Here is a 16,160-nt window from a genome sequence, read left to right as displayed (position 1 = left end):
TTCCTTTCCTGCCCAAAAGAATCCACCATCCTACGTTTTCTCCAAATCGGTCATACCAGCTTAACCCTTGTTGTGGTTGTTGAGCCTTACAGACAGTAGCTCACGTCCTAGTGAAAAGCCCCTGCCTTCTGTCTTTCCACACCAAGCTTGGTCTTCCAGTTTCTTTACCACATTTTACTTTTTTAAGGAGTAGCACTCTGATGAAAACATCCTTGGTGTACTACCTGATGACGAAAGAGTAGTTGAACAGATTTTTATGCTTCTTCTGAGAGTGTATGCTTAATTCCCATCTTTAACACTTTACCTATAATGAATCAGGTATAGGACAGTGGTGAGAGGAATGTCCCCTGTTGCGTGCTGAGTCCCAATGGACACTCAGCTGTGCCCATACACCTACTGACCCGATTGTTTCTCATGCATTATTTTTACTATTATTAGTCCAACTGCTATTCATTACATTTTTAGCCTTCTAACTTTTGCTATTACAGTATTTATTCTGTTACTTTCTCAGCCCTTCATGGGGTTGTTGGGAGTGGGGGATCAGATGTATGTGAAGTTTCTCTTGACACAGGTGAGCCTTGGAGGGCCCTCATCCACTCTGACCTTCATTCCGACCCAGCCCATGTACTTACAGTTCTTTCTTTTTTTCCTCAACTTTGATGTCAATATTGTTTTCAGTTCCTTGATTTTTACCACTCTTTCAAACTGCCATTATTCCATCAAATTTTTGGCCGACATCACTAACTCCAAGTGAAGTAACTCTTGAATGAGGGACAGATGACCTCACTGTTTAGTCCACTATCCCCCCTCTCACTACCCCCTCCCTCTCACTACCCCCTCCCTCTCACTACCCCCTCCCTCTCACTACCCCCTCCCTCTCACTACCCCCTCCCTCTCACTACCCCCTCCCTCTCACTACCCCCTCCCTCTCACTACCCCCTCCCTCTCACTACCCCCTCCCTCTCACTACCCCCTCCCTCTCACCACCCCCTCCCTCTCACCACCCCCTCCCTCTCACCACCCCCTCCCTCTCACCACCCCCTCCCTCTCACCACCCCCTCCCTCTCACCACCCCCTCCCTCTCACCACCCCCTCCCTCTCACCACCCCCTCCCTCTCACCACCCCCTCCCTCTCACCACCCCCTCCCTCTCACCACCCCTTCCCTCTCACCACCCCCTCCCTCTCACCACCCCCTCCCTCTCACCACCCCCTGCCTCTCACTACCCCCTGCCTCTCACTACCCCCTCCCTCTCTCTCCCCAGTTCCCTTGAAAGGGCACGGCCAACTTCCTTCCATAATCTGATGGGATTGATGACCTCGCTGCTTGGTTCCCTCCCCCCCCCCCCCCCCCCCCCAAATCAACCAACTGCCACCCCCCCCTCAAAGCCACCAACATTGGTAAATATGTATTGGATGAATACATTCCCCTAATTTATATGCAGTGTGTTTTATCATATGAGAATTTTGTCTACTTAACAAATTTATCTCTACTTCCCTTTATAGTTTGATTTCCACAACTTTGTTCTGGAAGTTCTGTTCCTCTAACCTTCTGAATTGGATAGTACATTTGATGTCATGTACAGAAATAATATTACAGGAATGAAAAACAGAATTAATAATCAAATTGTTATGTTAAGTGAATCAGGAAATGGAAAATTAGTCCATGTACTGTACATGACTTAGCACCATTTAAATGCAGAAATAGAAATGTGGAGGTTATAAATTAGCAGCTTTCTATTCCACAAGCAACATGGAGGAGGAGGAAGAAGTTCCTTCTATGAGAAACAAATCACAAATTCAGTACTGCATACACAAGTAGTTTTTGCACAGAAAAGCATGTAGAAGGATGGGCATTTGAAGTTTTAAATATTTAACAGTACAATCGTAATTATAGATCCTCACTGTGAAATTTCCAGATTTTGTTTAGAAAACATTGATAACAGTAGTGTGTCACCTGTCATACTGCTTAACAGTACAGTCATAACTATTAAACTTCATAGATCTGGCATGTATTAATTCCATGGAAATCTCTTGATTGCTAAAAACGTTATTTGTAATGTGTTTCAATTTATCGTCATCAGATAATGTAACATCAGGAATGGAAGTAAGTACTAAGTACAAGACCCTACAATATGCTTAGGTAAGCTCATACTAGTGAACAACTCAAGAAAAACATACTCTCATGCACAGTTGCCACTAGGCATATTTGGAAAAAATGTTACTTGGAGACATCACACGCTATGCTTTTCATTGATAATATGACTGGGAGGGGGGGGGGGGAAGTAATATGGTAGGACTATCTGCATTTTTTTGTGTATTATAAAAGCTAAAGATAACCACTCACTGCTAATAGTTGAGACACTGAGTTATTGACAGATACATAAATAAGATTGAAAACATTATGAGCCTCCAGAATGATTTTTTCGCTGTACAGCAGTGTGTACACTGATATGAAACTTCCTGGCAGATTAAAACTGAGTGCCAGACCAAGACTGAAACTCAGGACCTTTGACTTGCTTTCCTGCAAGTTTTGCAGAACGTCTGTGAAGTGTGGAAAGTAGGAGATGAGGTATTGGTGAAGGTAAAGCTGTGAGGCCGGCTCGAAAATCGTGCTTGGGTAGCTCAGTCGGTCGAGCAGTCGCCCATGAAAAGCAAAGGTCCTGAGTTAGTCAGTCTGGCTCACATTTTTAATTTGTCAGGAAGTTTAATTATTGAGCTTTCTGACAGTGCCCCTTTTCTGAGCTAACTAGTATAAAAAACACACACATATGCATGGCTATATTGTCCAAGCTATTGCATATCCTGGAGGGCTCTCAAGGAATGAGATGACCAAATGATCTATGACAGCAGACATGTGGCAAGCTTTTTTAACAATTTCTTTGTACATGTAGCAGAAACTGTGTAGTAAGCTCAGTATAAAAAGCATTTTGGTATATGCTACTGTCAGTATCAAAAGCATACTATGAATTTCGAGTCCACTCCAACTTCTACACGGAAGATTGTGAAAATAAGTCACACTCTTAAAAACAAAGTTTCTTATGGAGTTTATAATAATAAAAAATGTTCTTCTGTTGCAGCAGTCATACTCGGATGTATGAGAGAGTTTTCCAGACAGACTAAAGTGCACCATTGCTAGATAGCACTTCAGGAATGGCATCAGTTTCTCTTAGACCCACAGCTTACAAATTTGTGAATTTTCATCCAAGTTTATTTTCTATACATAGTATTTCAACTAAGCCCCTAGTTGTCTGCATCAGGTGTCGGTCAGTGTTTGGACTCCTACCACACTGTGACTAGGACATTTGAGGCATAGCCCTAGCAGCTGTGTCATAAAACAGAGCCCTTCAAAAAACTTCTTACTTAGCCTAGGTTGTTATCTAACGAGGGGGAGGGGGCAGTGGTGAGAGAGATCAGTTTTTGAAAAAAGATTAGGGTAAAGAAACTGTAAAGTGTTCACATTTTTAAATAAATAATTGTGGAGAAGGGAAATGTTAGACACAAGAACGTAGCATTTTACTCTGTACACCACAATGTTCATTAATATGTGAACCTGTGTCTCATTGAAATAAAAAAAATTAAAAATGAAGTTTGCTGTTATCAAACAGATAACTGTTGTTTTCATAGAGAATCAGTGATCACTTATTCATAATAAGTTTTCTTTGTGTAGGTTTCTAACGATATAATGTAAAAGTACTGCCACTGCTGAAACTTTACCATTTGGTGATCAACTATTGCCAGAATAATTCTCTCTTCAACATAAAATTATTTTATTATATAGGTAAAAAATCTACTCACCTAGTGGCGGCAGAACACTGACATAAAAGACTGTTGTGATTGGCAAGCTTTTGGAACCAGTGGCTCCTTCTTCAGGCAGAAGGGTTGAAAGGGAAGGAAGAAGGGTGAAGGAAAAGGACTAGAGAGGTCTAGGAAAAGGGGTAGATTTTGGGAAAGTCGCCTGGAACTGTGGGTCAGGAAAGATTTACCGTTCTGGATGACTTTCCCAAAATCTGCCCCTTTTCCTAGACCTCTCTAGTCTTTCTCCTTCACCATTCTTCCTTCCCCTTCAACCCTTCTGCCTGAAGGAGGAGTCACTCTATCCAATTAAATAATTTTATCAATAATTGATTGTTCTCTCCAACATAAGTTGTTATGTAAATGCTTGGAACGATTTTTTCAGAAAGGCTGTAATATACAAAAAGAAAGAGCATTAACCAGATCTTCTCATCCAGTGACCAACAATAAAACAACATCAGCAACAAAATGTAACATTTTTTATAATAATTAAAACACAGTAAGACCAACAATAACTTCTTCCACTTCAGATTCTGCTGACAAGCTGTGGAAGAGAAGCAATCATTGGCATTCAGGGTGCATAACTTTTGTAGTTGTCCCCTAATTACAGACATTTAAATGTAATTCATAATGGAGAGAAAAGACAAAAGGTAGATTCAGAGGTGTCATTAAAATATACTCCAAATATCTGCATTTGCATCTCTTAATGAATAAATTTCAGAACTGATTCCACTCAATTTTCTGTCTGACACAGGTGACATACTTTCTTTATTTTGATAGGATGCAAGTCATCTGCAAAAAGCCTTACAAATACCATTAGGAAGCAGAATTCAATGTAAACTACTTACAGTCTTCTTCATGAAGATGACCTCTGTATCTAAGGGTCCATGTTGTGTATGAGGCCTGTTCAAAAAATTCCAGAACAATCATAATTTTGCACCAACGGTGAGTTGGAGTGAAACGCTGTTGGCATCCCTGCACACATGTGTGTTAATGTGTAACTGCCGGAAGTTTCATTGTTGTATGTATCTTAGTTATTGTTCAGTGCTGTATTGAGTAGAACATTGTGTTGCACAGTTTGTGAATTTCGAGATGGCACAGTTAGAGAAACAATGCATCTGCATTAAATTTTGTATGAAACTCAAGAAAAGCTATACATGACACACTAAGTGGTGCAGGAAGCCTACGGTGATGAGTAATTAAGCTGTACTCAGTATTACGAATTGTTCATATGGTATAAAAATGACTGGGCGGAAGTTTAAGACAGCTCTCATTGAGGACGCCCTTCGATGTCTACCAACAATGCTCATGTCAGGAACGTCAACAAAATTGTGCGTACTACACGAAGACTGACTGTCTGAGGGATTGCTGAAGAATGTATCATTTCCATTGGATCATATCATGAAATCCTAACACAACATCGTGGAACACATTGTGTTGCTGCAAAGTTCGCCCCAGTCAAAATCAGACAGTCCTTCACCTCGCAATCTGTGAAGAGCTTTTGGATCGCACAAATGAGAACAAGATGTTCCTTACGGAAATCATAACTGATGGTTAGGTGTGGGTCTGTGGCTATGATGTTGAAACATTGAAAGGACAATGATTTGCAACGATAGACAAAATAAAAGAAAATTTGCAGGCTATGTTTCGTGCGATCCAGCAAGAGGCATATAAAGACTGTTTCCAGAAGTGAAAATGGCATTGGGAGCAGTTTATAAATTGTGGAAGAGAGTATTTCGAAGAAGACCAAGCACAATAAGTGAAAGATAACTGTAGAAAAATTTTGTGGAGAAAGTTCCAGAATTTTTTTGAGCAGACCTTGTATACCACAAATAATACAAAATTGTAATTTACATAGACTTTAGGTGTAGGTATACTGTGGAAGATGAAATACTGTATAAAGCTGTGTTTTTTTATTTGATGTGTTGTTATTTGTCAAACCTAAGAACCGGTGCAATTAAATGTGATTGTAGCATGGAATGTAGAACCACTCATATTTGTTGACCAAACCCCCTGTTATTGTGGCGGCTAATAAATGCTGTGCACCAGTCTCAGCACTGGCAGATATATTCATTTTCACATAATCCATAATGATTCTTCAGTGACCTGATAGTATAGAGATACTGTCTTGCCTTTTGTTGGGCAGTGTGCTGGAGCTATTTACACTTCTGTTTTTGTCCCCCCCCTCCATTGAGTACTATGCTGTCCACGTAGTGTGTCTGGTGTGTAGCATCCCACAAGATGAAATTATCCTTCAAATGCTGTGACTAGTGTGTTGTTTGACTTGAGTCATATTTGATAGATCCCACATTTGATTGAAAGAAGTTTAAAAGGTAGACCATCACATGTCACATCGGAATATTTTCCTCATTGAAGAGTGACAAAATTACTGTGAAATCTGCCAGTAATTACCAAATTCATACCACACTATGTAAAGCAACAATGACTGTTAATGATGGGCACACAGAATATTAGAGGACTGCAATTATGTATGCTTTATCCAGTTTTCATTTCCTCTGGTGCAAAAATTGTCACCTGTGTTGTCATTTGTCAAATATTGCAAGTATATTCCTGTATATTCTTTTGCCTCCAAATGTATATCCTTCTAAGCATAAAATACGAATGAGTGGAAAGCTGTCTTCATGTGATTTCATCCCATTATCATCTTAGCTATTGTAGGTGTGGAATGTTCTGGTAGCTCATCTTATATTCCATAATGGGAATAGTAATTTCATTTGGTTCTGTAGCTCATTGAATGATTGTCAGACATCCATCTTGGGAGTTGTTCTTCAGTTTTTTTAATGAGCCGTAATCACCATGTAGTTCTATCATACTGCTATGTCCCATTATGATGGTTTCTTCTATTTTTCATATGAATTTGAGCCACGATTCCAATTTGTAAACTTCTGTTTTACAGAAGTCCAAACTTTTTATTAATTTTACTGGTTAGGGGCTAATTTTGCTGTATGTCATCTACTCCCTCCCTCCCTCCCTCGTCTCTGTGTGTGTGTGTGTGTGTGTGTGTGTGTGTGTGTGTGTGTGTGTGTGTGCGTGCGTGCGTGCGTGCGTGTGTGTGTGAAAAGATTAATTCAACTATACTTTGTTTTGTAATCAGCCTCAAGAACTAAATTCTGTTGGATCTTTTCTTTATCACAGATGCTTATTGAATATTGTGATGGTGGCGCACTAGATTCAATTATGGTGGAATTAGAGAAACCACTTACAGAACCACAAATAGCTTATGTGTGCCAGCAAATGTGCAAAGGCCTAGACTTTCTGCATGAATCAAAGGTTATTCATCGTGATCTCAAAGCTGGAAATGTTCTGCTAACAATGGCTGGTGGTGTGAAACTAGGTATGTGCTCATTGTATATGACCTTCTGTAACATAACTGATAATGTCATCAAAAGTATACTATCCAGTCAAAGCTTTTATTAAGAACCAGATTCATTTATTCACATTATATTTAATTGTTGTTGTTGCTACAGTATTATATGTAACCCAGTAATTGTTTTTGCAGCGGATTTCGGAGTATCTGCAAAAAATAAATATACATTACAGAAGCACGATACTTTTATTGGAACTCCATATTGGATGGCCCCTGAAGTTGTACTGTGCGAAACGTTTAGAGACAACCCCTATGATTTTAAGGTGAGTTCAGTGTCTGTAATCTTATCAGTCACATCATTGTTCGTCGTATTTAAAAGTAACATCTCATTACTGGAATTGTGCTCTGGGCCCCTATTTTCTGAACTGTGAATGGTGATTGTACTCTTGATTTCCACCATTTCTGCCATCTCTCTCTCTCTCTCTCTCTCTCTCTCTCTCTCTCTCTCTCTCTCTCTCTCTCTCTCTCCCCCTCCCCCTCTCCCTCTCCCTCTCCCTCTCTCTCTCTCCCTCCCTCCCTCCCCCTCTCCCCACTCCCCCCCCCCCCCCCACACACACACACACACACACACACACACACACACACACACACCAGGGGGTCTTACGAACTGCCCTCTTTGGCTTTCTTCTGAGTGAAGGTCCATGGCTTGACATCAATGACGTAAAGTAATACACTGCAAAAAAAAACTTTGTAGAGTCCTGGCCTCTGTTAAGCAAATATTTGTAATTGCAGAGTTGCTAGTTCAATTCTTGTTAGTAGCAACTTTATTTTATTTTTACTGTCATTTGATTTCTGTATTTGCTATGAAATGGAAATGTTAGTTAATGGATATGTGAAGTGACCAGATAAGAACTCGCTATGCAAGCAAAAGATCCCAGGTAAAGAAAAAACGAACACTTTGTTGATAATAACATAAGACACTTCAAATTAAGCCAGAAGGGCTGCAATTTATAAAGTCACAATAACACAGACTACTTGGGTCAGTCAGAAAATTGTCAAATTTTTTAGATAGCTGTATGGTGGATTGATGCATTTGTGGGGCCAGGATTGATCCTGCAGCTGGATTTCCAGCATAGTGCTGCTGAGAATGTTGATGATGCACACTAGTGCCCAGAGGTGCTTGTGCCCCAAAAAGAAAACATTGTCCACACTTCATTGTGAATCTTACAGGAATAATGGCATGGCCTCTGAGAGGGTCATGGGCCACAGTTTTCAGAGCAGAAAGATGAAAGTGCTGAGGGCACCCATGTACACTCTCTTCTTTACTCGCCCGATTCTGTGAGTAGAACAATATTATGCCAAAAGGAGTGTGAGAGCATCAACAACACTGTGGGTAATAAGTAAGTTCACCATTTGAAATTTGAAAGTCATAACAAAGCATTCTGCTCTACCGTTGGATGCTAGACGAAAAGGGGCCATTTGCACAAATTAAATGTTGTTTGAGTTACAAAATTGGTGGAATGCCAGGGACGTAAACTGTGGGCCATTGTCAGCCACAACAGTTTCTGGGAGGACTTTAATAGCAAAGATCCTTGCTTATGTTTGAATGGTTATGGTCATCATTGCTGAATGCATGGGAGAAACGTAAGGGAATTTGCTCGCTGAATTGACTAGTATGATCCAATGAGATGCCAGGAACGGACCTGAAAAGTAAAGAAAGAGCCTGGACCATGGTTTCACTGCTCGAGACTATTGGAAGTATTTGTGTGCTGGAGCTGTATAATTGTGCTGGCACTTTGGCAGGTTGTGATTATATGTTCAGTATCTTTTTCGATACTACTACAGAACATGCCCTCTCAGGCCATCTGATTGGTAATTACTGTACCCCAATGGCCTTGGCATAGCAAGATTAAAATATGGTACTGCTTGACTTTCAGGAGGTGACTCTTGCCTTTACATTTTCATTGTGGAGGACAAGAAACCCATTAAGCAATGACACTTCATGGTGGCAATGCCAGTAGGCAAGCACTTCTGGGTTTCACAAGAGTGTTTTATCTGCTGGCCAACCATGTTGCCCATACAGCATGATGTCGTGGACGGCGACATTTTCTGGCATCAGTTTGGTGATCATTTTGGCATTGATAGGGAATCTTGGAATGTTTGTTTTGATTCACAGTCCATACGGAAGCAAATCTCTAGAATGTTGTCGAAGTCTGGCTCTTGCTCCACTGCAAGTCGAGAGAGTGTGGCCGTATTTGGATTTTGAGTCATGGATCAATACTAAAAATTGTTAAGTGTATTCTGATAGCACATGGCCCAGTGCTAGAGTTGTCTAGCTGTTTGGTACGTATGCCCACGGTTGCATTGAATGAGGGTAGCAGTGGTTTATGATCTGTAAGAACAAAAAAATTAGATTCCTTGCACATAATTGAGTTACTTTTTCCAAGTGAATAAAATGGCCAATGCCTTCTTTTTGATGTGGCTATGTTTGCACTGTGCAGGCATCAATGTTTTTTTTGTGAAAGCATTAGGGCGCTCTCCACCATTTACTTTGCAGGAGAGGACCAACTCGAGGCTGTAACTGATGCATAAGCTGCCATAATTAGTAATTTGGTTGTGTCATAATTATTTGTGACCAAAGTCGGGACTCCCTCACTGTGCAACTATTGAAGTTCCGCTTATAGTTTTTCCCATAAGGCAGAAAGGCATGTTTTGTACTTCACAAAATTTGGGCACTGTTGATGACTTCAATGTGATATGTACCTCATGACTGCTACACAAGTAGATTTTCTGGAAAATATTGGGTCATGCTTTCCCAAGAGGTCCTTGTGATGTGCACTGGGAAGGAGTGGTTGAATTTGCTTGGTAGAACCATGAACCTGTAAACCGAGTGAATTAAAAAGCTCTAAACCTAAAATGTTAGTAGCCCCCTTGATGGCTACAACTAATTTGCAATCCATCAGGGAATATTCCTGATTTTTTAACGTAGAGCAAATCTGTCCCAGCACATCAATGTTATCATTACTGTAGCTCTTCAGTTGCTTTACAAAAGATTGTAGTGTCAGTGAGCCTAGCTCCCTATAAGTGGTCAAGTTAATTGTAGCCATAAAGGATCCTGAATCGATTTGGGGTTGGAGTCCACTGAGACCACTGTTGCAGAGTGTAGCTCATGGAGGACTGCTGGTGGCTCATTGGCAAAGGCATTCAGGATAGTGTGTTGGTTGCACTAAATGGCGTCATTCAGGTGACATCCTAAATAGAGGCATAGTGGAATGATATGGCTTGAACTAATTGCCCAGTTGTGCCCACATAATGTCGCAGGCACAAGTAGGGCCACAATAATCGCACCTCCTAATGATGAAGTGTATGTCGCCTATTGATGAAGCAGGCACCCCTACCCCAGGTTGTAGTGGCAGCTGCCAGAATTTCTCATGACAACAAACTGTTCTTGTTGTCGACTTTTGGAACTATTTGCTTTGACTTGCCAAGGCACCTACTAGGCCACACTTCAGCCACCCATTTCACTGGTCTGTTCTGTTGCTGGACTACAAGTCCTTACTTAGCAATATTGAATCATAAATCTTTTTGCTTTTAAATAGTAATTGCAGGAAAATACAAATATTCACAATTAATTAAAATGCAATACAGAAAAAAGAAATGAATAGAAAATAAAACACCTTTTTATTTCTAGATATTGAACAGCATATCATTTAACAAAATGGTGCTTCACATTTTTGCCTCAAATTTTAATTTAATTTCATGAGATGAATATTTAAAGGTAGACAGATTTTATTTTTATTGAAAATTATGATTCCATACTCGTTATTAACATTTTCATTTTATAATTAATGAATTATTCATGTAAAAAAAAAAAAAAAACACATTGCTACTAGTGAGAACAGAGCTTGAATCTTTGCTATTAAGACCTAAATGCTATGCTCTTGGCTCCCAGTGACTCTATTGGTATGCTCAAAATATTTTGTAGTTAACAGGCCTTAAAAGTTTTCACATTCTGGACATGCATTCAAATCATACTAGTAGGAAGCACATCTAAAAGGACCAGTCTGGAAGGCCCCTTGTTAGTTTAGTATTTCAGAACACAACAGTTTTGTGGAATTCATTCCACTAATTTAGAATGTGTGTGCTATGTACTTTCTAAAGAATAGACTATTATATATTAACTTATTTGCTTTACCAGACATTCACAAGGATGCATTAACACTGCTGAGAAATCAAAATTTCGATCTTGGATGGCTAATTGAAGTGCATTTGCCATTACAAAATTTTATAGCATATAAAAGAAAATGTGTGAAATCTCTCAAGTAAAAGGAGCCACTTCAAATATTGAAGTGGGGAAACACTTAAAACAATAATTGGATATGTTTTCCTTTCTTTTAATTCCTTTGTATCATTAGTTTTGTCATTATATATTGTTCAATTATATGTTATAAAAACAGTCACTTTTATAAAACTTTTTAAAACTGTAATGCTGTTCCTACATGCCATATGCATCTGACTTAGTCAGACAAATTTATTTTGTTAGTAACAGGAGGCAGTAACAACCTGGGGTCTGAGTGACCACTCACTTTATCCCAACCTTCAGACGTATTTCTAAGGAAAGAACAAACAAGTCAGACAATGAAAAATCCAGGACGGAATGTAATAATATTATGAAAAGAATAGTTGCTTCTCACCACATAGCGTAGATGCTGAGTTGCAGATAGGCACACAATAAGACTATTGTGTAGAAAATAGATCACACACACACACACACACACACACACACACACACACGCTCGGCAACTGGGTGTCCAGCTGTTTCCTTGCCACAGTTTGTCGGTGGCCATTCATACAGACAAACAGCTTGTTGGTTGTCATACCCACATATAATGCAGCACAGTGGTTGTAGCTTAACTTGTAAATCCCATAACTGGTTTCACAGATAGCTCAGCCTTTGATGGGATAGATGATGTTTGTGACTGAACTGGAGTAGATGGTGGTGGGAGGATGTATGGGACAGATCTTGCGTCTAGATCTATTACAGGGATATGAGCCATGAGGTAAAGGGTTGGGAGCAGGGGTTGTGTAGGGATGGACGAGGACATTGTGTAAGCGGAATACAACTGTAGGAGGGGTGGGTAGGACAGTGGGTGGGACATTTCTCATTTCAGGGCATGACAAGAGGTAGCTGAAATCCTGGTGGAGAATGTAATTCAGTTGCTCCAGGTCAGGGTGGTTCTGAGTCACGAGGGGAATTCCCCTCTTTGGCCGGACAGTGTGACTTTGGAAGGTGGTGAGAGACTGGAAAGATAAGGCACGGGAAATCTGTTTTTATATTAGTTTGGAAGGGCAATTACAGTCTGTGAAGGCCTCATTGAGACTCTCGATATGTTTTGAGAGTGACTGCTCGTCACTGCAAATGTGACGGCCACGGATTGCTAGGCTGTATGGAAGGAACTTCTTGGTATGTAGCTGTTGAAGTGGAGTTGTTGCTGGTAGTTGGTAGGTTTGATATGGACAGAGGTACTGATGTAGCCATCTTTGAGATGGAGATGAACATTGAGGAATGTGACTTGTTGGGTTGAGTAGGCCCAGGTGAAGCAAATGGGGGAGATGTCAAGGGAGTCCTACTGTCAGATAATCCTTGCAGTTCAAAACAACAGTCAGCAGGTAGGATTATAAGGTCAGGGTCAATTTTTAGGTGGTGGATTGCAATTCTTTCTGCAGATGTAAGGTTAGTTTCCATGGTGAGGGATTTGGGAAATGATGATGAGGCAAGGTTCAAGGTTAAGAAATTTTGCAAATTTAACAGGGAGTGATTAGGGGACAGTGGGGGTGAATCACAGTTGGATGTGGGAGTGAACTGAGTCATGCAGGATTCAACATTGGTCTTTGGTTGAGTCTGATTGGTAGGGTTGGTGGCAGAAAAGTATTTTCAGTATAGGGACCAGGAGAAGGAGAGAAGGTCTTTAAGAACCCCTGCATGATTGAATTTGGGAGTGGGTCAAAAGGTGAGGCCTTTGGAAAGGACTGATACTTCTGTGGGACTAAGACTTTTGGAGGAAATGTTTATGACTGTGTTCTGTGTCTGTTTCGGTTCTGGGTTCTGTGTGGTGGTGGGAGGGAATGTTAACAGTTCCAACAGATAGGACATTGTTTTTACCTTTAATTTATCTCACCTGGTGAAGGTAAGTATACTGGCCATTCATTGTCTCATAATTTTATAGTATTGTAATGTAGTCTTGGCAGTCAGATGATATTAGTCAGGACAGTCAGATGATATTCCCACAGTGTATTTCATTTTATATTCTTGCTTCATTCTTTTGCAGGTGGATATTTGGTCACTTGGAATAACATTAATTGAATTTGCACAAATGGAACCACCAAATCATGAGATGTCACCAATGAGAGTGTTACTGAAAATTCAAAAGTCCGACCCTCCAAAGTTAGACCAACCTTCCAAGTGGTCAAAGGACTTTAATGAATTTATTGCAAGGTGTCTTATTAAGGATCCTACTCAGAGGCCAACAGCTGGTGACCTTATAAAGGTACAACTCATCCTTTCTATTACTTCCTTTTAATCTTTTCTTCTTCCTTCTATTCCAGCTCCTCCTCCTCTTTTCAGACCACAGCATCACTAGATAGTGGTATCACATTACACGCAAGTGAAATTTGTGTAGTGGTCATATGTGCTCACGTCCCCGCCCCAATCCCCACCCACGAGTGCGCGCACTTGGGCCCATTATTTTCTTCTTCTCAAGGTTTAGGCTGTGCGTGTGTGTGCATTATTTTCTTCTTCTCAAGGTTTAGGCTGTGCGTGTGTGTGCATTATTTTCTTCTTCTCAAGGTTTAGGTCAAGCCTGGCATTTTCCAGTTTCACTATTTTGTCTCCAGTCTGCCCTGCTGATCTTCTCCCTGAAGGTTGTTCGTATAAGGCTTGCTTTGGGAACATTTTCTGACATTCGCAGAACTTGTTCCTTTACATCTTTGTGCTCTGTGTAGTTATATCTGTAATACAGGTGTAAGTCAATTATTATCCGCAATTTAGTTATATTTTTGTGTAGCTTGGTAGTACTGTCATTTTACCTTGATGATGCATGCTTTTTTATTTGTTGTTATGTATTTGCAATTTTCAAGCTGCTAGGTTAGTTTCATTATTGCTGCCATGCTGTTAATCATTGCTGCTCTGCTGTCTATTTGCACCAAAGAGCAGCAACGTTCAGTGATCCGTTTTTTGTGATCAGAAGGCGTATCAGGGGCCAAAATTCATCAAAGACTTTCAGTACAGTATGGGAACAGTGTTTTGTCACAAAGAGTGTCTACGAATGGATTGAAAAATTCCGAAATGATCACATACGTGTTATGCACATGAAGGAGCCGGACAACCATTTACCACCACAAATGAAGAAACCATTGAGCTTTCACATGAAATGATTCTCTTAGACTGACGATTAACTATTGATGAAGTGGAACATTATCTGCAAATTAGTCATGGTTCTGCCTACGAAATCATCCGCAACAGACTTGGGTTTCATAAAGTTTGTGCAAGATGCGTCCCAAAACACTCACACAGTTGTATAAACAAACACGCTTGGACATCTGCGAAAAACATTTGGATCGCTGTGGTAATGAAGTTGACAACTTCTTAGACAGGGTCATTACTGGTGACAAAACACGGGTCCATCATTACGAGCTGGAGAGTAAACAGCAGAATATGGAATGGAAACGTCCAAATTTGCCATGCAAGAAAAAGTTCAAGACCCTACAGTCCACAGGAAAACTGAAGCTTACGGTTTTTTGCGACGCACAAGGTCCAGTACTGGAACATTATGGGGAAAGGAGCACAACAATAAACAGTGTATGTTACAGCGAGATGCTACTGCCGGGCTATAGTCTGCAATTCGAAGCAAACGCCGAGGATTCTTGTCAAAAGGTGTTGTGTTGTTACACGACAATGCGCGTATGCATACTGTTGGCCCACACTGCTGAAACGCTCCAGAAACTCAAATTTGAAGTACTGGGTTGCCCTCCATATAGTCCTGACCTTGCCCCTTCTGGTTATCACGTGTTTGGTCCACTCAAACTCGCATTAAGGTGCCGTCGATTTGCCTCGTACGAAGCAATGAAAAAAGCGGTGCATTCCTGGCTCATAGCTCATCCAAGAACCTTCCTTTATGAGGGCATCAGGAAGCTTGTACAACAATGGACCAGATGCGTTGAAACGCAAGTAGATTATGTCGAAAAATGATGTTCTTGTAAGTTTCCTCTTTGATTACAATACAATTTTATAATTGCTTTGCGGATAAAAATTGACTTACCCTCGTATATCTCATGTCTAATTCTTTCCTTGTATATTTGTTTCCTTACTTTGATCCAACCATTATGTTTATGAACCCCACTGTTGTTTTCACGTACTGAATATGTTTAGACAACAAACATAGCAAGGGATTAAATGTATTTTGAAGATGATGGTAGTACACATAACTGCTGTAAATATGTTTACAAAATACTTCATGATATATGATGCACACTATCCTTTCTCAACATTTCTATTCAATGAATATGGAATGTGTAAGTGTAGATTTGCCCCAGAATCATATTCCGTGTGATGTTACTAATTAAATATGCCAATAAAACTAACTTTCTGATTACCAGAATTAACGCTAACACGCAGAGCAAAAGAGCTGAACTTTTGATGTATTATACGGGATTTACATGTGCAGCACAGAAATTTTTAACATAATTTTTACATATTGCCCTTTCACATCAAAATCATGCTCTGCCTTGTACAACACTGTATGAAATATGGTTTTATAAAAGTGAAGTGGTGATCCATTGATAAAGAAGCCATCATTTATTTTACTGATTGCTTCACTGCCCTTATGATTGTGCAACGCTGAAGGACTTAATTGTGATGCTTGCATCATAAGCAAAAATAATTGTTTCTATGTGAACATTGTGAGATGTCAAGTCATTTATATAAATAAGGAATAATAATTCATATATTTAAAATTACATCCCATGCTGCCATTCAGACCC

General features: G+C 40.1%; 1 protein-coding gene across 2 annotated transcripts in view; it reads left to right on the top strand.

Annotated features, from left to right (window-relative positions):
• The window catches only part of LOC126181890 (serine/threonine-protein kinase 10), a 175,393-nt gene that overhangs the window by 39,102 nt on the left and 120,131 nt on the right, over positions 1-16,160 (top strand). For both annotated transcript variants that reach the window (XM_049924808.1, XM_049924807.1), the window contains exons 4-6: positions 6,950-7,148; positions 7,314-7,444; positions 13,451-13,669. In XM_049924808.1, coding sequence (XP_049780765.1) covers positions 6,950-7,148; positions 7,314-7,444; positions 13,451-13,669 — 549 coding nt within the window. The remainder of the gene's footprint in view (positions 1-6,949; positions 7,149-7,313; positions 7,445-13,450; positions 13,670-16,160) is intronic.

This window comes from Schistocerca cancellata, chromosome 1 (genome assembly GCF_023864275.1).
Source record: "Schistocerca cancellata isolate TAMUIC-IGC-003103 chromosome 1, iqSchCanc2.1, whole genome shotgun sequence".
Taxonomy (NCBI): domain Eukaryota; kingdom Metazoa; phylum Arthropoda; class Insecta; order Orthoptera; family Acrididae; genus Schistocerca; species Schistocerca cancellata.
This window is presented reverse-complemented; position numbering and strand designations above follow the sequence as displayed.